At 41.1% G+C, this 18,153-nt stretch overlaps 1 protein-coding gene across 3 annotated transcripts in view; it reads right to left on the reverse strand.

The window, feature by feature from the left end:
- The window catches only part of si:dkey-103g5.4 (uncharacterized), an 81,913-nt gene that overhangs the window by 22,965 nt on the left and 40,795 nt on the right, over positions 1-18,153 (reverse strand). For all 3 annotated transcript variants that reach the window (XM_057839582.1, XM_057839581.1, XM_057839583.1), the window contains 9 exons: positions 14,225-14,373; positions 13,898-14,138; positions 13,156-13,326; positions 7,326-7,483; positions 7,094-7,237; positions 6,782-6,923; positions 3,275-3,429; positions 3,060-3,185; positions 2,766-2,982 (listed from right to left, as the gene is read on the reverse strand). In XM_057839582.1, the coding sequence (XP_057695565.1) occupies positions 2,766-2,982; positions 3,060-3,185; positions 3,275-3,429; positions 6,782-6,923; positions 7,094-7,237; positions 7,326-7,483; positions 13,156-13,326; positions 13,898-14,138; positions 14,225-14,373 (1,503 nt within the window). The remainder of the gene's footprint in view (positions 1-2,765; positions 2,983-3,059; positions 3,186-3,274; positions 3,430-6,781; positions 6,924-7,093; positions 7,238-7,325; positions 7,484-13,155; positions 13,327-13,897; positions 14,139-14,224; positions 14,374-18,153) is intronic.

Genomic DNA, 18,153 nt, shown 5'->3' on the forward strand with positions numbered 1-18,153 from the left:
TAATTATCACGTTTTTACTTGATTTACATAATTATCACGTTTACACATAAGAGTTATCACTTTACACATAATAGTTATCACATTTTTCATGATAATTATCACGTTTTCACATAACAGATATCACGTTTTTACATGATAATTATCACAATAACTATCATGTAAAAACATGAAACCGGACTTTTTTTGGGGGGCGGGGGGTAGCAACACGCTACCTACAGTATATTAATTTACTTATATTTGACGGGGGAAAGTCGTAATTTTATGATTGTGAGAATTCACAATACAACATATATACTGTATGTGTATATATGTATATATATATATATATATACATATATATATATATATATATATATATATATATATATATATATATATACACTCACTGGGCACTTTATTAGATACAACTGTCCACCTGCTCGTTAACACTTAATTTCTAATCAGCCAATCACATGGCGGCAACTAAGTGCATTTAGGCATGTAGACATGGTTTAAGATGTTTATGTTTGTTTGGATTTGTCATGCCTGAAGGGAAAATAAATAAATAAATAAGACAATCTCCTGCAGTTCAAACTGAGCATCAGTATGGGGAAGAAAGGTGATTTGAGTGACTTTGAACGTGGCATGGTTGTTGGTGCCAGAAGGGCCGGTCTGAGTATTTCAGAAACTGCTGATCTACTGGGATTTTCACGCACAAATATCTCCAGTGTTTACAGAGAATGGTCCGAAAAAGAAAAAATATCCAGTGAGCGGCAGTTATGTGGGCGGTAATGCCTTGTTGATGCCAGAGGTCAGAGGAGAATGGCCAGACTGGTTCGAGCTGATAGAAAGGCAACAGTGACTCAAATAACCACCCGTTACAACCAAGGTAGGCAGAAGACCATCTCTGAACGCACAGTACGTCGAACTTTGAGGCAAATGGGCTACAGCAGCAGAAGACCACGCCGGGTGCCACTCCTTTCAGCTAAGAACAGGAAACTGAGGCTACAATTTGCACAAGCTCATCGAAATTGGACAATAGAAGATTGGAAAAACGTTGCCTGGTCTGATGAGTCTCGATTTCTGCTGCGACATTCGGATGGTAGGGTCAGAATTTGGCATCAACAACATGAAAGCATGGATCCATCCTGCCTTGTATCAACGGTTCAGGCTGGTGGTGGTGGTGTAATGGTGTGGGTAATATTTTCTTGGCACTCTTTGGGCCCCTTGGTACCAATTGAGCATCGTTGGAACGCCACAGCCCACCTGAGCATTGTTATTGACCATGTCCATCCCTTTATGACGACAATGTACCCAACTTCTGATGGCTACTTTCAGCAGGATAATACGCCATGTCATGAAGCTGGAATCATCTCAGACTGGTTTCTTGAACACAGGGGTCGCGTTAACCGAATATTTTCCGTTGTTGACTGATTTTTAAAAACGGTGACGGAAAAAACTGAAGTCCACCTGTCATTTTGACAGGTTGCAATTCACACCCCAGACCACAGGGTGGCGAGTGAGCATATTAATTAGCTATTGTCTCTCTTGATGCATGACGTCGTTGGCCTTACTCTGAAAAATGTCAAGGCAACTGAGTGTCCGAAGTTTCTTCAAAAAGCCCCAAAGCGACGACGGTGTTGATAAAACAGGTGAAAAAACAGGTCCAGATTCAAGTCCATGCGCACCAGGAGGAAGGTGTAAGACTCCGTTCAGACCACAGCAGGTGAACTGTTAATTTCATTGTTCCATATGTAGCCTTACCTACTGGGGCCACAGTCAGCTGTTTTTGTCACTGCGGAGAAAAAGTTACATATTCATCTGCTTGATGTGTGATGGCACGGTGTGATTTCTCTGTTAAGCTTGTTCGGACAGAATATTAATTTAAAATGAATGAAAACTAAATACTATTGAATATGTTGAAGCGGTATGCAATGTTAAGAGTCTTGTTAGCTCGAATTGCTGTGTCCAGCCGCTGTAGCTCTGCTGCTCTCTGTGAACTCTATTCAAGCCGGAACGCGCGCGGCTCTTAAGTGTCTCTGTCACGTGACTGTGTCGTAGCCGCTAACGCGCTCGGCCAAATGGACACACAAGTACGGAAGGTGAATTATGCCAAACAAAGGGTCACCACAATGTCATTATCATCATTTTAAAAATTTAAGTGACGGGTAAAAATAGATTATGACCGGATTTTTATGACCCTGTCAGTCAAAATGACAGACAACGAAAAAGTCTAGCGCAACCTCTGCTTGAACATGACAATGAGTTCACTGTACTCAAATGGCCTCCACAATCACCAGATCTCAATCCAATAGAGCATCTTTGGGACGTGGTGGAATGGGAGATTCGCATCATGGATGTGCAGCCGACAAATCTGCACCAACTGTGTGATGCCATCATGTCAATATGGACCAAACTCTATGAGGAATGCTTCCAGCACCTTGTTGAATCTATGCCACGAAGAATTGAGGCAGTTTTGAAGGCAAAAGGGGGTCCAATCCGTTTCTAGCATGGTGTACCTAATAAAGTGGCCGGTGAGTGTATATCAGATTGTCCTGGTCCCCAAACAACTGACGCGAACCTTGTTAACCTGGGATGTTCGAGCCGGTATGATACTATCATTGATTGTTCCGTTCATTCGGTATGAGAGAAAAAAAGAAAAGAATACATTAATAAAAATATTTAAGTGGTCTGCCAAAATTCCAACAGGAAACAAAATCACAATACAATAAGTTATGTTGCTTTTTATCAATACTTGACAAGTGTACAATGAAATTTATTATTACCTTTATGTCTCTGCAGGTCCGTCGGAAAAGTGTGCTGATGACTGGTGTTAGAGGGGAGAGCAGTTTGCTGTTCCTGACCCTCAAATCGTCGGTCAATTTTCTCCAGCAGAGATAAAATCTTACGTTGGAGCGAACTCACTACATTCCCAGTCGGTCTGCGCTGACAGAACCGGATCAAGCCATATTCCTTGTACCAGACGTTCCCTCTCAAGACTGCCTACGTCAACAAATGCGAAAGGTCTCTTCTAATCTACAGTGTTAATAAAGAAATCAAACCTTGACCACTCATCCTACCTGAGCCATGTCACCTCGCAACTCAGAAAGGTGTCGACTAAAATGCAGCTTAATGAGCGCAACATCCAAATTTGATAGTCTGGAAGAACATTTCTCCCACATTTCTACCAGTCTGGGCTCTCTGTCCTGAGGTGACACATTAAACACAACATGAAGGAACTTTTGACATAATAATATTGTTTCAGTTGCAACAATATTCGCAATAAGTGAGCGACCATGACATGGACGTTTGCTGTCCAATCTTCTCCTTTTTGCGTGCTCCATTTTTCCTGGTCTTGTCGCAACTGCTCCATGCACACATCCATCATGTCGAGGCTCGACACTACCTCAGTGTGCCAAATGCAATGCTGATCCCATTCTTCTTCATCGACTATGCAAAAAGAAAAGAAAATCGATCCAAAATAACTCAGTGAAGGTGTTTTTAATTTAAACCAGATAATTCAATTTTGTGGAATTTGAGTGGGAATGCTTTCATTGATAAAATCCAAATGGATTTAGGATCACTTCCTGTTGATTTTGGAGTATTTTCCAGTCACTTCCTATTGCAGGGTTCTTGCAACTTTCAACAAGTGAAATGTAGTGCTTTTTAATTCCAGAAATATGTCAATTTCACGGCCAACCTCACAAAAAGATCTGTAACCCCTAAAATTCTGAAAATTTTACAGACAAAGACAAACGTAGGCACATCGTACGAGCATATGATCTTTCTTTCGGGTGAGTAGGAGGCGGTTTATATAAGACAGAATTTCGAGAAATTTCAATTTTAACGTTCTGCACTTCTGGATGGAGGATTTCGACGAATTACAAAATTTAAACCCGACAATTATAGGGGGCTGTGTGGACTACATCTCGAACTTGGAGGTTAAAAAAACACAATTTAACTGTAAAGCACAGAGTATCGGGGAAACAGGTTTTGTGGACATTGTGTCACAATCTGGGACAGCTGGCTCCAACTTTCACAGAGTCAGGATTTGCGGGCAGGATGGTGGTATGGACCCAAACGCGGGAAAAGGGAAGCGAGGCAGATAGAACGTGCAAAAGGTATTTAATTAAAGCCAACAAAAAACAAAGTACAAACAAAACGACCGGGGAATCCAACAACTCCTAAACAAGGATGCAAGTTGGCTGATACACTAGGAGCAGGCACAACAGGTGAAACCAGTGGGCAATCACAGGAACACACTAGGAGGGAACTAACAAAAACCTAACACACAGACCTGTTCTATTTCAAATCACCATTACATGGCAAATGAGAGTGCATTGTAGGGTAGATCATAGTCAGTGGCGGATGCTGGTCTTTAAATAACTGCAAGCTCAAAGTGTGCCCGCCTGTGAGTGCTTTGTGACGGTGGAGGGGCTCAGCGGCACCCGCTATGTTGTAAGGCAATCAGGAAATGCCGATGGCCCAGTTGCTGAGGTGGTTAAGTTTTCATTAAAAAAGTAAAGTGATAAACAAAAATTCACCCTAAAGGGGGAAAAAGCGCATAAAAGGAGTATTCGGGAAGCGTGGTCTTCTCAGGAGTGATGCGTCTAAGCGCTTGTGCTATAAACTTGCAATTGGTGTGTGTTTGACCTGCACTTAACAAGGCTCTACTAATGAGCACTGTGTGGCCAGTTTTGTCTTCCCTGAGGAGACCAGTCCCTCTCGCACCAATGCAGCCTGCAAACAGGGAGAAAGGCATCAACATGGAACAAAAGGCAGGGTCACAACAAACTGCTTAGTAAGGAAAGAATCTAGAGTGCTAGAAGTCAAGTCTCCAAACACATGCAGCTACAAAAAAAAAAAAAAAAACCACCAGAAAAAGAAGCTAAATTTTTGCAAGTGGTGTTTACCAATGCAAGTATCGCTAGAATGATTATAAAAGTCTACGGTTCAACTCGAAACAAAAGAGTGAAAATTGGCTCCGGTTGATATTAATACGACAAGATCACTGATTCACTCATTTCACTGTCAATCAAAAAGATATTCAGCCCTGACAGATGATCCAATCATAATGCAGAGAAACGCAGCATCTGAGCCAGCAGAGCCCCTCCCACTGTCCATAGACCAGCAGAGATGCACAGCATTCGATGGGCGGGATAAACCCAGCCTTTAGTTAGTGACTCGTCTCGTTTCACTGAAGTGGAACAATGCACTCTCTGTGTGACTGTGAAGCTGCACAAATGAATGAAAAGCAAGCCGCATCCTAACCAGTGAAAAGAAGCTCATTCTGAAGAAAAGTTGAGCGCGTTGTATACAATATTTAGTCAATGACATGTACACACAATAGTATACATTTGATCACTTATTTTTTGACATTTTGGGGCCCTTGCAGTTGTAGAGCAATCACCATGCTCATAGTGCATTCCCAACTTCGCAAATTTTAATGCATACTGTGATTTCACAGTAAATTTAAGATGATTTAAAACCCTTGTTACACTGATTTTAATTCAATACTTTTTAAGGCATTTTAAGGACCCTCAGGAACTCTGATTTCATTTTGGGTCACTTCCTGATCATTTAGGGATTATTCCAATTCACTTCCTCTTCATTTCCCAGGAGATTTTATGGTAATTAATGACTAAAGGGAGTATACAGAGTTTGTGACTTCATTACTCGCGATTGCCACCTGCAGCCTGTGTTCAGCTTACGCATGGCGCGCATAGTTGTGCGAGCACAAACACAAAGCAACGAGCCTTTGGCCAGACCAGACAAGCATCAGAAACGTTAAAACTGCAAACTGGTAGTAGCAAGTCTTACGCGTATTAGAAAAGAGTATTAGAAAAGTGTTTTTGACAATACGTGTGGACGCGCATAAGTGTGTGCTCTCCCTGGTCGACTCGAACCCTCTTGATTGAAGCTAAGAAAAACAGTTTTTTGGGCTGTCTCAGTTAAAATTTAAGGGTTCCGTGTACTCATCAGGGCATTGGTGGAGCATTCATGGAGTAGAAAAGCATTTTGAATTAACTCTGTGACATCATGTGGGGGCAGGTAGTGGAGGGCCGTTACATTCTTTTTCCAGAGCTGAAGAATCCAGTCAAAATGGCCACCAGCCCAAAGACTACACTATCCAGCATGCCGCACAACGCATCCAGGTGTGGCTGCTTAAGCCACCTAATTGCAGCTGGCCTGGAGGACAATATAAGAGACGACCAGATGAAGAGAAGGCAGAGGCGGAAGGAGATTAACAGAAAGACTTGGAAGAAGGAATTTTGATGAGAACAGACTTAAGTTGCCCTTTTTAGACATTTTAGTATTTTGATGAGAACAGACCTAAGTTGCCATTTTTGAGACATTTTAGTTGATTGTTTGCTTTGTTACTACTTGTGCCACATTTCCGCCCTTTTTTGGGGGGAAACCCGCTGTTTTTTTCTGAATAAAGAGCTGTTTGGTTGGACACCTTGGCGTCTCAAGCTCCTTCCTGGCCAGGCCTACCTCGTGTGCGGTCACAAGTCTAAAACTCTTGTATGGTCCCTTTCAATCGGTCCACCAGTAGAGAGTTTTTGTGGGTTTCAGTTGAAAGTCAGTAGGACTGAATGAAGAATTTCTTTTGGGTGTTAATCTGTGACGGTGAGAATTGAACGACCAAGGTCCCTGTGTTGGTTGAACGTGCCATTGGAAATGAATGGGGCATCATTTATTTTTTTGACTTGAGTTTTGGGAGGAACCGTACTTTTTTGGGCTAGAAAAAAAACTACAGCACATCCCCTCCAAAATAATCACTGTTAACGGCTGTCATTACTTAGGGTCAGGATATTCAAAACATGCAGTGGAAGGCTCAGAGCCAAGATTGCATGTTGTCCAGCTCTCCTCTGGGCCTCAGCCTGAGCTAAATCATGCATCTCTGCAGCTGCTTCCCTCAGTGTCCTACTAGACCACTGGACCTGCAGCACGGTGGAAACAAATCGATACACAATCAATCTACAGTAGGGGATCCCAAGATGGCGGCCCGGGGCCAATTGAGGCCCGTGAGGCAATATTTTGTGGAGCTTTATATGTAGCAATAATGTGGCTTATAAATTGAACCCCCTATTGAACTATGTGTCTCTCTCACCTCCTGATAGCAGTCAGCTTCCATCCCCATGAGGATACACCGGAATAAATTTGTGTCTAAGTCAGAGAATATATCCTCTTCCCGTTGCCTCTGTTGCTGCCAGTAAGTGTTCCGCCCACACACCTCTCGCTCCAGGGCTTCCACCTTGCATCGGCATCAAAGACAATTATGAGAATGACAAAAGGCTTTGTTGAGTTCAAGTGGAATGCTTTTGTTTCTGATCCTTCCCCACCTGCATGCTGTCTGTTTGATCTGCCATGGCCAGCCAGTAGGAGGCTGTGACAGGTACAACTGTGTTGGTGAGGACATCCAGCCTGGCGCCGACCACTGGCGCCAACATGGCAGTTACAGGGTCAACAGCCAGTAAGCCATAACGGATTGCCACCAGACCTGCAAATTTGCTGAATGAATGCTTCATTCAGAGGTTTTGGGACTTTTTACAGTAGGTTCTAGCTGCAACCAATGTAAAATACAGTATAAATCATCATTTCTGTTTTTTGTTTGTTGGTGTGGGGTTTTTTTTCCTCAGGGTGATAAATTCTCCAATGAGAGATGTGATTTGAAAGCGCAGCGTTATACCCCATTTTGCGAGAATTCTCAGCATTTATTTTACCGTATTTTTCGGACTACAAGTCGCACCTGAGTATAAGTCACACAAGCCAAAAAATGCCCAACGAAGAGAAAAAAAACATATACAAGTCGCACCGGAGTATATGTCGTATTTTGGGGGGAAATTTACATGATAAAATCCAACACATAGAACAGAAATGTCATCTTGAAAGGCAATTTAATATACAAATACAATAGAGAACAACATGCTGAATAAATGTACAGTGTACAGTGCATGAACAACCAAATGCGAATATACTGTCATCACCAGGACGCTACGGCTCGGTCCTGGCTATACAGCAAACTCCCAAATGACGATGCTGGACGTCCGTATAATTTGTTGAATCAATTTGGTCCTCGATACCAAACAGGTTCGCATCAACGTAAATAAATGATAATTAGGTGCTCTTACAGCAATGACAAATGGTAAGCATGCGTTTGCTAGCATTAGCACATCGTTCAAACAACCACACAACAGGCTGTAAGTGTCCGATCGCGGGTGGAAAACACACAACAACAACAGAAAAGATGATACACACAGGCGTTGCCTCTGTAGAGATTTTTTAAAAGCATAAACAATGAACGTAGGTTCGCAGCCGTGTTTCTCTCTCGCTACCTCGCCTACTCACTCACAGCTATGTAGCTGTCAGTCTTCTGGCGTGTGAGCACTCTTCTTCACGTAAACAAGTGCGAGTGCGCCCCCACGTGGGCGTGAAAGCGCCACAAACTAAAAGCATGCATTTCAATATAAAAAAATTCAATAATACAATTGAACACACATTGACAAAGGCAGAACACGAACATGGCCATAGCTATTAAGAGTTATTCAGATAACTATAGCATAAAGAACATGCTAACTGTCAGGAAATGCGTGGGCAGGCAGGTTGTGTGGACCCAAATGCAGGGAATCAATAATGCAAGGCAGGTGGCAGAGAACTCAAAAAAGGTTTTAATTATAACTAACAAAAAGCACAAAGTACAACCAAAAGGACTGGAGATCAAAAGGGCAAGGTTCAAACAAAACTTACTTTATCGGAAGGACTAATACACGAAGGCTTCTACAGGACTTCGACATCGACATTGACATAGACAATGACGCAACAAGGAGTGAAAAGAAACTGGGAGCTTATATACACACAGAGACGAGGGGTAACGACACAACAAGGAACAGGTAAGCACAGGACGGTTCAGATTGGAGGATACACTAGGAGGTACAACAGGTGAAATCAATGGGCAATCACAGGGACAGGTCACACTAGGAGAAAACCAACACAAAACCTAACACTAACAAGTTTACCAAACCATCAGTGTCACTCCAAAACACCAAAATAACATGTCAAATGATATCATAATGTGTTAATAATTTCACACATAAGTCGCTCCTGAGTATAAGTTGCACCCCCAGCCAAAATATGAAAAAAAAAAAAAAAAACGCGACTTATAGTCTGAAAAATTAGGTATGTTATGTATGCATTTGTGTGCCTTAAAGTGCTGTCTACCTGTGAGCACTCAGGTTTCCAGGTGTAGATCATCAACTTTGTCATAACAATAAAGAAGTGTTTCTACACACACTGTGCCCTCAATGTTTAGTTTCATTTCTGTAATAAGCTGTAAAATGCTCTGATTCGGTGACTATTATGGTACTCAATGATAGGCTGGAAATTAACGACCATGGTGGTATTTTTCATTGTTACGCTGACGACACACAACTGTATTTATCAATTACACCTGAGCAGATGATGATGCTAGTGGATAAACTAAGCACCTGCGTCCGAGATATAAATACCTGGATGAGCACTAATTATCTTCTGCGTCACCAGTAGGTAGATGGGGATGTAGTGTAAAGCAGTTTGAGCGCCTTGAAAGGTGGAAAAGCGCTATAAAAGTATAACACCATTTACCATTTACCATTACTTAACCCTGAAAAGACAGAAGTCCTTATAATAGGCCCAAAAAGTGTGAGAGACTCTTTAACTGGCCAGATAATCACTCTGGACAATGTAAGTGTAGTCTCCAGCACCACAGTTAAAAACCTAGGAGTTCTATTTGACCCAGACTTATCATTTAAAGGTCACATTAAACAAACCTGCAGAACAGCCTTTTTTCACCTGCGCAACATAGCCAAAATTAGAAATATTTTGTCTAAAAACGATGCAGAAAAATTGATTCACGCGTTCGTTACATGTAGATTGGATTACTGTAACTCCCTACTTGCAGCGTGTCCTAAAAGTTCTCTAAAAGGTCCTTAGTTCTCAAAATGCAGGTCTACTGGTAGTTCCCAAGGTTTCTAAAAGTACAGTAGGAGCTAGAGCCTTTAGCTACCAAGCTCTTGTCTTATGGAATCAGCTTCCAGCTAGTATTAAAGAAGCCAACACAGTCTGTACATTTAAGATTAGACTAAAAATGTTTCTATTCGACAAAGCTTATGGTGAGGCTTGTTGAAATCGGACTAGACTCACAGTTCAATCTAAGCTGCACTAGAAGATATACTGCTGAGGGTATTTCTCTTTTCTAATTGTAATATCTAGTTGACTAGTCTCTTCATCATTAGTCACCCCCCCCCCCGCCCCCCCATCTCATCTGGCTAGATGGACCTCCTCTTGTTCCCTCACTCTATTGCATCTCTAGAAACTGTAACTCTGTCCGCTAATTCCCATTAGCAGTCCTGGTGCATCTTGTCTATCCGTCCTGGGAGTGGATCTCTCCTGACTGTGGTACTCCCCAAGGTTTCTCATTTTTTCCAAAGGCTTTTTGGAGTTTTTTCTTGCGGACATGGAGGGTCTAAGGATGAAGGATGCCTAGGACTTGGACTTGAACTTTATTTAATTCATCTACTGTTTCTGACTGTGTATCATATTGCTTCTACAAATCCCTTTGAGACAACCTTGTTGTGATACAAGGCTATACAAATAAAATTGAATTGAATTTATTTATTTTTTTGATTAATTTTTTTTTTTTTTTTAATGGTTCGTTCCGGGAGAAGTCGATATAGTAATTAATGTGACAGGTGTAGGTAATTTAGAGATATAAACAGTATACCCACTACAAAACTAGACTACACTACTGGTACGCTATGAAGTACAACTGACAACTACAACACCAATTTGCAGTGGTGGATGAAGTACTCACTGTCTTCTTACTTGAGTAAAAGTACAGATACAGGTGAAAAAAAAATACTTAAGTACTTATTCAAGTATCTAAAAAAAAAATATTCAAGTGAAAGTATTTCTCCCAGTGTACAAATGTAATATATGTTTGTAGATATGCTGAAAAAGTATAAAAAAGTATATGAACCTTTTGGAAATTCTCACATTTCTGCATAAAATCACCATCAAATGTGAGATGATCTTTGTCAAAATCACACAGATGTAAAAACTGTCTGCTTTAACTAAAACCCAAACATTTATAAGTTTTCATATTTCAATGTGAGGATGTCATGCAAACAATGACAGAAGGGGGAAAATAGGTGAGTGAATCCTCTGCCTAAGGAGACTTAAAGAGCAATTGGAACCCAATTTTTACCAAACAATTTAAGTCAGGTGTATTCCCAATCACTGATGGGAGGTTTAAAGCTGCCCTGCCGACTATTAAACTCACACCTGGTAAGAATTGTCTTGATGAGAAGCATTTTCTGTTGTGCATCATGCGTGCTCAAAAGAGCTGTATGAAGACCTGGAATGAAGGATTGTTGATTTGTAGCTGGGAAAGGCTACATCAATCGACAGTCAGAGACGTTGTCTACAAAGAAGAGGATTTGGCAGTGTTGCTTCTCTCCCAAGGAGTGGCTGTCCACCAAAGATGCTGCCAAGAGTTCAGCACTGAATATGCAGAGAGGTAAAAAAAAAGAACCCTAGAATGTCTGCTTAAAGACTTACAGAAATCACTGGCACAGCCCAATATCACTGTGCACACATCAATAATATGCAAAACAAATGTGTTTATGGGAGGACTCCACGGAGGAAGCCATTGCTGTCTAAAAAAAAAAAAAAAACAATGTTGCTCGTTTATGTTCGCAAAAAGGCACTTGGACACTCCACAGAAGTTTTGGCAAAAATATTTTGTGGACTGATGAGACCAAAGTTGAATTGTTTGGGAGTAACACACAACGTCATGTGTAGAGGAAAAATGGAACAGCTCACCAGCATTAACACCTCATCCCCACCGTGAAGCATGGTGGAGGGAGCATCATGATTTGGGGCTGTTTTGCTTCCTCAGGGCCTGGACAACTTGCAATCATTAATTAATGAAAGATTGAATTGAAAAGTTTACCAGGATGTTTTGCAAGAAAACCTGAGGCCGTCTGACAGACAGTTGAAGCTAAAAAGAGGATGGATGCTGCAACAAGACCATGATCCAAAACACACAAGGAAATCAACTTCAAAATGGTTTTAGAAAAACAAAATAAACATACTGGAGCGGCAAAGTCAAAGTCCAGTCTTGAACCCCATTGAGATGCTGTGGTATGACCTACAGACAGCGATTCATGCCAGACATCCCTGGAAAATGACTGAACCACAGCAGTTTTGTAGAGAAGAATGGGCCAAGAATAGTCCTGATTGATGTGCCAGACTGATCTGCAGCTACAGGAAGCGTCTGGTTGAAGTTATTGCTGCCAAATGGGAGGGGCACAAAATATTAAAATGTGATGGTTCACTTACTTATGTTTCCTCCTTCTGTCATTGTTTGCATACTATCCTCATTAAAATATGAAAACCTATAAATGCTTGGGTGGTTTTAATTAAAGCAGAGATAGATAGATAGATAGATAGATAGATAGATAGATAGATAGATAGATAGATAGATAGATAGATAGATAGATAGATAGATAGATAGATAGATAGATAGATAGATAGATAGATAGATAGATAGATAGATAGATAGATAGATAGATAGATAGATAGATAGATAGATAGATAGATAGATAGATAGATAGATAGAGATACTGTAGATGATTGACTGCTGTGCAGAATGATAAAACAAGCAATAAAATTGCCTGCACTGTAAACAGAAGCTTAACAAGCTCAAAAGCTCCAAAACGTAGCTTAATGGTGGATTGCTAGCAACTATCAGGAGCATACCACCACCTACTGTACAAGAGTGTGGTGATTTTTATTGGTCAATATCTTGTTCACCTGCCTAATCTTGTTTGTATTTGTGTTGTTTCCTCTAGTGCTCAGTTACGGTATTGCTGCACGAGGCTTATCGATTGCGCTGGAGGCATGAAAACAAAACTATCAATTCACAATGCGAAAAAGAGAAAACAAACAAAGGTCATGTGTAACGCAAGCAACAATTTGAAAAGTAGTGGAGTAAAAAGTACAGATACTGTACCTGCTCTAAAATATAGTGACGTAAAAGTGAAAAGTACCACTTAATATTTGTACTCAAGTAAAGTACAGACACACAAAAATGTACTTAAGTACAGTAACGAAGTACTTTTACTTTTATTTTACCATTGCCGTCTGGGTCTTCCGTGGTCCCTGCGAGCCCTAATATTCTTCCTGAGACAGGGTCAGCCCGCCAACCCAACACAGGCACGCTGAGACCAGATCCCATTGGGTCAGGGAACTCCATGCCGAGCAAGGCGGGTAATGTTGTGTCCGAGCCTGAAAGAGCCATCTCTCCTGGGGTAAAAAGAATTGTAGTTGTTCCAAGAACCAAGAATCATCCATAAACTGTACATGTAATAACAGAGCACTGACAGGATGAGTTAGTATATTGGGCCAACTGAAATTTTGTTTGAAAGTCTAATACGCAAAACAGAACCAACAAAAAGTCAAACTATTATAAGCTTGGTATTCACCTGTTGCCATTGATACAAAAGAAAATAAGTCAGTGTAACCATAAATGTGGTTAAAATTAAGCTAAGATTAAGGAGGCCTTGGCTCAACAATTATATAACGAAACATAAAATAATTTTAAAATTGACTGAGTTAGCTAGTTGTATTAGTCATTTTTCTAAAAGAGTATGCCTGTAAATAGTGTTATAAGTCAACCATTTGCGTTCAAATATTTTACATATGTGATATTGGTTGAGTTCAATTCCTCTGTATACCACTCGTATCCTAAATTTTCCCACAAATCAAAGCAAAAATTCTTTTAATCAATGGCGTGTATTTCATTAAACTCTTTTAGAGATCTCCAGGCACCACTGTAGTAGTAAACTCATTGAAGATACATCAAATTCTTCCTTACCCATGGACCCTCCATCCAGATGAAGACCGACCATGGTATCCATCAGGACTTCCAGCCTGTTCTGGAGCTGCAGTTGGCAATTCTGACTCCTTCTCCAGTGCTGATGAAGCTCCTCGGTCGCTTCGCTAATTTGATCTTGCCAGCGACGCCCTCGGTCACTTCCCTGCAATGTCGCTTCTGACTCCCACTCCTCACTCAGGGGCCTCAGGAGCTCCACAATTTTGAACATGACCGTTAGAACCTATAGGGTAAAGTTTTGACTGTGTCTCAAGTGCTACTTTTGCGTCTTTTGTCATGTTTGCGGTTCCTAAATTGGACGAAAGACACCTTGCTATCCAAAAGAGTCTGGTATCCCCCTGCATGTGGCACCAGCTGGCCGGCTCGGACGCTCATACCTCCCACTCTTGCCATACGCCCGCTCAAAGGCTCCATAAAGGGCTCACCCAATAGGACACCCCCTACTGGCACTACAACCCCTACACAAACATGTTAATGAACAACATTTGTACGTTCATCAGTTTAATTTCAAGATTCAACTCATAACTCAAAATAACTACATTGCTGCCCCGACATACGAATTAAATTTTATATGTGACCACATTTTTAACCCTGGAGAACCCAAGGACCCTTTTCTTATTTGGAAAATTATGAATTATACATTAAATGACTGCTATAAGTTCACTGAACACCAAAATATATGTTTTTTCAATTTTAACCCTTTATTCCCTAATTTAGGATTAGGGCGAAATTTAACCCTTTGGGACTTAGGGGTATCATTTCGAAAAAATCAGAATACCAAAAACTGTCAGTAAACTATTTAGAATTTAAGAAAATAATCAATCAATTACACAGCTACATTGAACAATATAACCTTTTTGTTTTATTTGTTGCATTTTAGAACTGGATTTTGAATGTACAAACACGGTTTGGCCAATGGAAACAAGAACACATGGACAAAATCACTGCTGGAAATAAAAAAAAACACCATTGGTCTTTCTTATCCAAAAATCTGTCAGAACTCACACTAGACATTGTGATAGTCTTTGAAACAATTTCTTTTTTTGTTAATGCAGAGAGGTACTGCACATTTTTCACAGTGCATTTCAGTTTTGAGGTCCTTGCACACAGCACAACGACGGCGATTTTCCTCCTTGACAGGCCAATGGCCAATTTGGTCAAAACGGACATCTGCACTCTGATAAACTCGAACAAATCTTGGTGGTGGCGGGGATGAGGGGGAGGAGGAGCTAGGAGTTGATGGCCTACCCCGCTTTCTTGCTGTTCCAACTTCAACCAAACCTTGAGCAACCAAACCCTGAAACTTGCGAAGCTTGAGAACTTTAGATCCAGTGATTCCCTGTGCCTCACAATCACGCTGGTAAAGGAGCCATGCATTGATCACCGCAACAGACATGAAGTGCCAGAAAATTATCATATACCAGCGACGGGTCCTGATGGGAAATTTACAGCGTGCAAGATGCGCATCCAGCATGTCAACACCTCCCATGGAAGCGTTGTACTCTTTGATGATGTTCGGTTGATCTATGTAGGTGTACTCTTTTTTGGACTTGTCCCAGCGCCTAGCTTTTCTCAAAGGTTCTGGTCCAGCATATGTTGACATCAAACTGACTGCTTTCGTGTCTTGCCATTTCAAACAAACTGTGTTGGTGTTGGACTCCAGTTGATAATCGTAGGAGCCACGGCCTTTCTTGGACAGGTCTTTGTCAGGTATCAGGTTGCACTTGGACATACGGTTTTTCCTCACAGTTCCTGTGTAGTAGATTCCCTTTGCTAATAATTTCTCAATAAGGGGCATGGAAGTGAAGAAATTGTCAGCAAAAATCAGGAAATTTACTTTCTCTGCGAGCGATTCGCATAACTTCACTACAATGTCTCCACCAACTCCCAGCTGACTCTTTTTTGGCCCTTTTTGTCCATTGCCACCGCCTTTTCCTTGATATATGTCAAAGTCGTGCAGGAGGCCAGTGACACAACAGCGTGCCCACACTTTGAATCCCCAGGGATGTGGCTTTCCTTTGAAATATTGCCTTATGCCACCAAATTTACCTTTGTACGGCACCATCATCTCATCAATGGATTGTTTTTGTCGAGGAGCAATTGTCAGACATTGTCTCCGAAAAGAATCCAAAAACGACCTCAGTTTCCAAAGTCGATCCAGTTTTACTTCTTCGTTGGCCATTTCATTGTCTACAAAGTGGATGACAGAGAGTAGCTGGTTGAATCGGTTGCGACTCATTATGTCTGCCACAGGCCCATAACGGACTTCACTTTCCCAGTACTGACGTACTCCAGACATCTGAACTAATCCCATCCTGAGGTACATTCCAAGAACTTGTTCTATCTCCTTTACTGAAGTGTTTACACATTTCCCGTGTTTTTGAACACTGTGCTGATTGGTATGTTCTACAACATTTTCCAACATATCAAGGGAAACAAAGCGGCGAAAGTAAACCAGCGGTGTGTCTGTTGTGGCATCCTGGTATGATTCAACTTGTTGTCCTTGAAAACTCACGTCAGGTAACTCAAAGACTTTCTTTCGCCACCTGTAAGTTTTTGTGGCACAATTAGGGTCTAACTGTGGGCTTGCAGTCTCTGTAATTTGCAGATCTTCATCACTGGACGAGTCATTGGGCGAGTCACTGTCTTGGGCAGAAGATTCACCACCCTCACTTTCATGCGGTTGAAATGATTCATCAGAATCACTATCGCTGTCCGATTCTGCACCAAAGTCACTATCATCAGCTTCAAGTTGTTCCAATACTTGTCTTACAGTGTACTTTCTCTGTTGCCTTCCCTGTCCTAAAGAGCAACTGGCCATACTCCCTAAAAAGATATAGGTATTTATCAGTCCCTGTACCTTTTAACTTAGTAAAATATATTACACAAATGAACTAATTTCAAGTCTTTAGCCAAATACAAGACTGTCATCATTCTCTGTGACAAAGTCACCAGAACCAATGTGGCTGACATTTTTTACCCCATACACCCGAAGTGTCATTTTTGACCCATTGTTTTTTGGACTAGCTGAGAGTTGCTAATTTATCAAAATATATATATAAAACATACTCCTAGGCATTCTGCAACATGATATGAAATAGATTAACAAAAAAAAAACAATTTTACCATCTGATGGTTTGCTGAGATGATGGTTTTGTTTGGATTGATTTCCAGCTCAACAAAACAGCATGTTGCCAGCCATCTTGTCACCACCACTCTGGCTCATGTAAGTGCAATATTCATCCACTAGATGGCCCCATGAAGGGGTCAGAAGTGGCACTCTGGACTTGAGAAGTTAAAATTTGTAAAAAAAAAAAAAAAAATCTTTGTTATTTGAGTAGCAGAATTTATAGGGGCGAAATTTGACCCCGTGGGTTCTCCAGGGTTAAATCAAATAAAATGCAATTAGTCTGTTGCTGCACCACCCAAAGTGGGAAAAAAACAGGACTTCAAGATATTCTACTATACACAAAAAGACAGTAGGGTCGTTTTTTATAGCGTGCCATTTGGACGTAACAGAGTGGACACTAACATAAGGGAATGCCCTTAGCCTAGCTTTGCTAGCATAATAGCTAACATGACTTTGGATGCTTGATAAGAAATTTACAGTGGAGCAAATAAGTATTTAGTCAACCATTAATTGTGCTAGTTCTCCCACTTGAAAATATTACAGAGGCCTCTAATTATCAACATGGGTAAACCTCAACCACGAGAGACAGAATGTGGAAAACCCCCCAGATAATCACATTGTTTGATTATTAAAGAATTTATTTGCAAATCATGGTGGAAAATAAGTATTTGGTCAATACCAAAAGTTCATCTCAATACTTTGTTATGTACCCTTTGCTGTTAATAACGGAGGCCAAACGTTTTCTGTAACTCTTCACAAGCTTTTCACACACTGTTGCTGGTATTTTGGCCCATTACTCCATGCAGATCTCCTCTAGAGCAGTGATGTTTTGGGGCTGTCGTTGGGCAACACTGACTTTCAACTCCCTCCACAGATTTTCTATGGGGTTGAGATGTGGAGACTGGCTAGGTTACTCCAGGACCTTGAAATGCTTCTTACAAAGCCACTCCTTTGTTGCCCTGGCTGTGTGTTTGGGATCATTGTCATGCTGAAAGACCCAGCCAGGTCTCATCTTCAATGCCCTTGCTGATGGAAGGAGATTTTCACTCAAAATCTCTCGATACATGGCCCTATTCATTTTTTCCTTTACACAGACCAGTCGTCCTGG

The sequence above is a fragment of the Corythoichthys intestinalis genome, chromosome 6, assembly GCF_030265065.1.
Source record: "Corythoichthys intestinalis isolate RoL2023-P3 chromosome 6, ASM3026506v1, whole genome shotgun sequence".
Lineage (NCBI taxonomy): Eukaryota > Metazoa > Chordata > Actinopteri > Syngnathiformes > Syngnathidae > Corythoichthys > Corythoichthys intestinalis.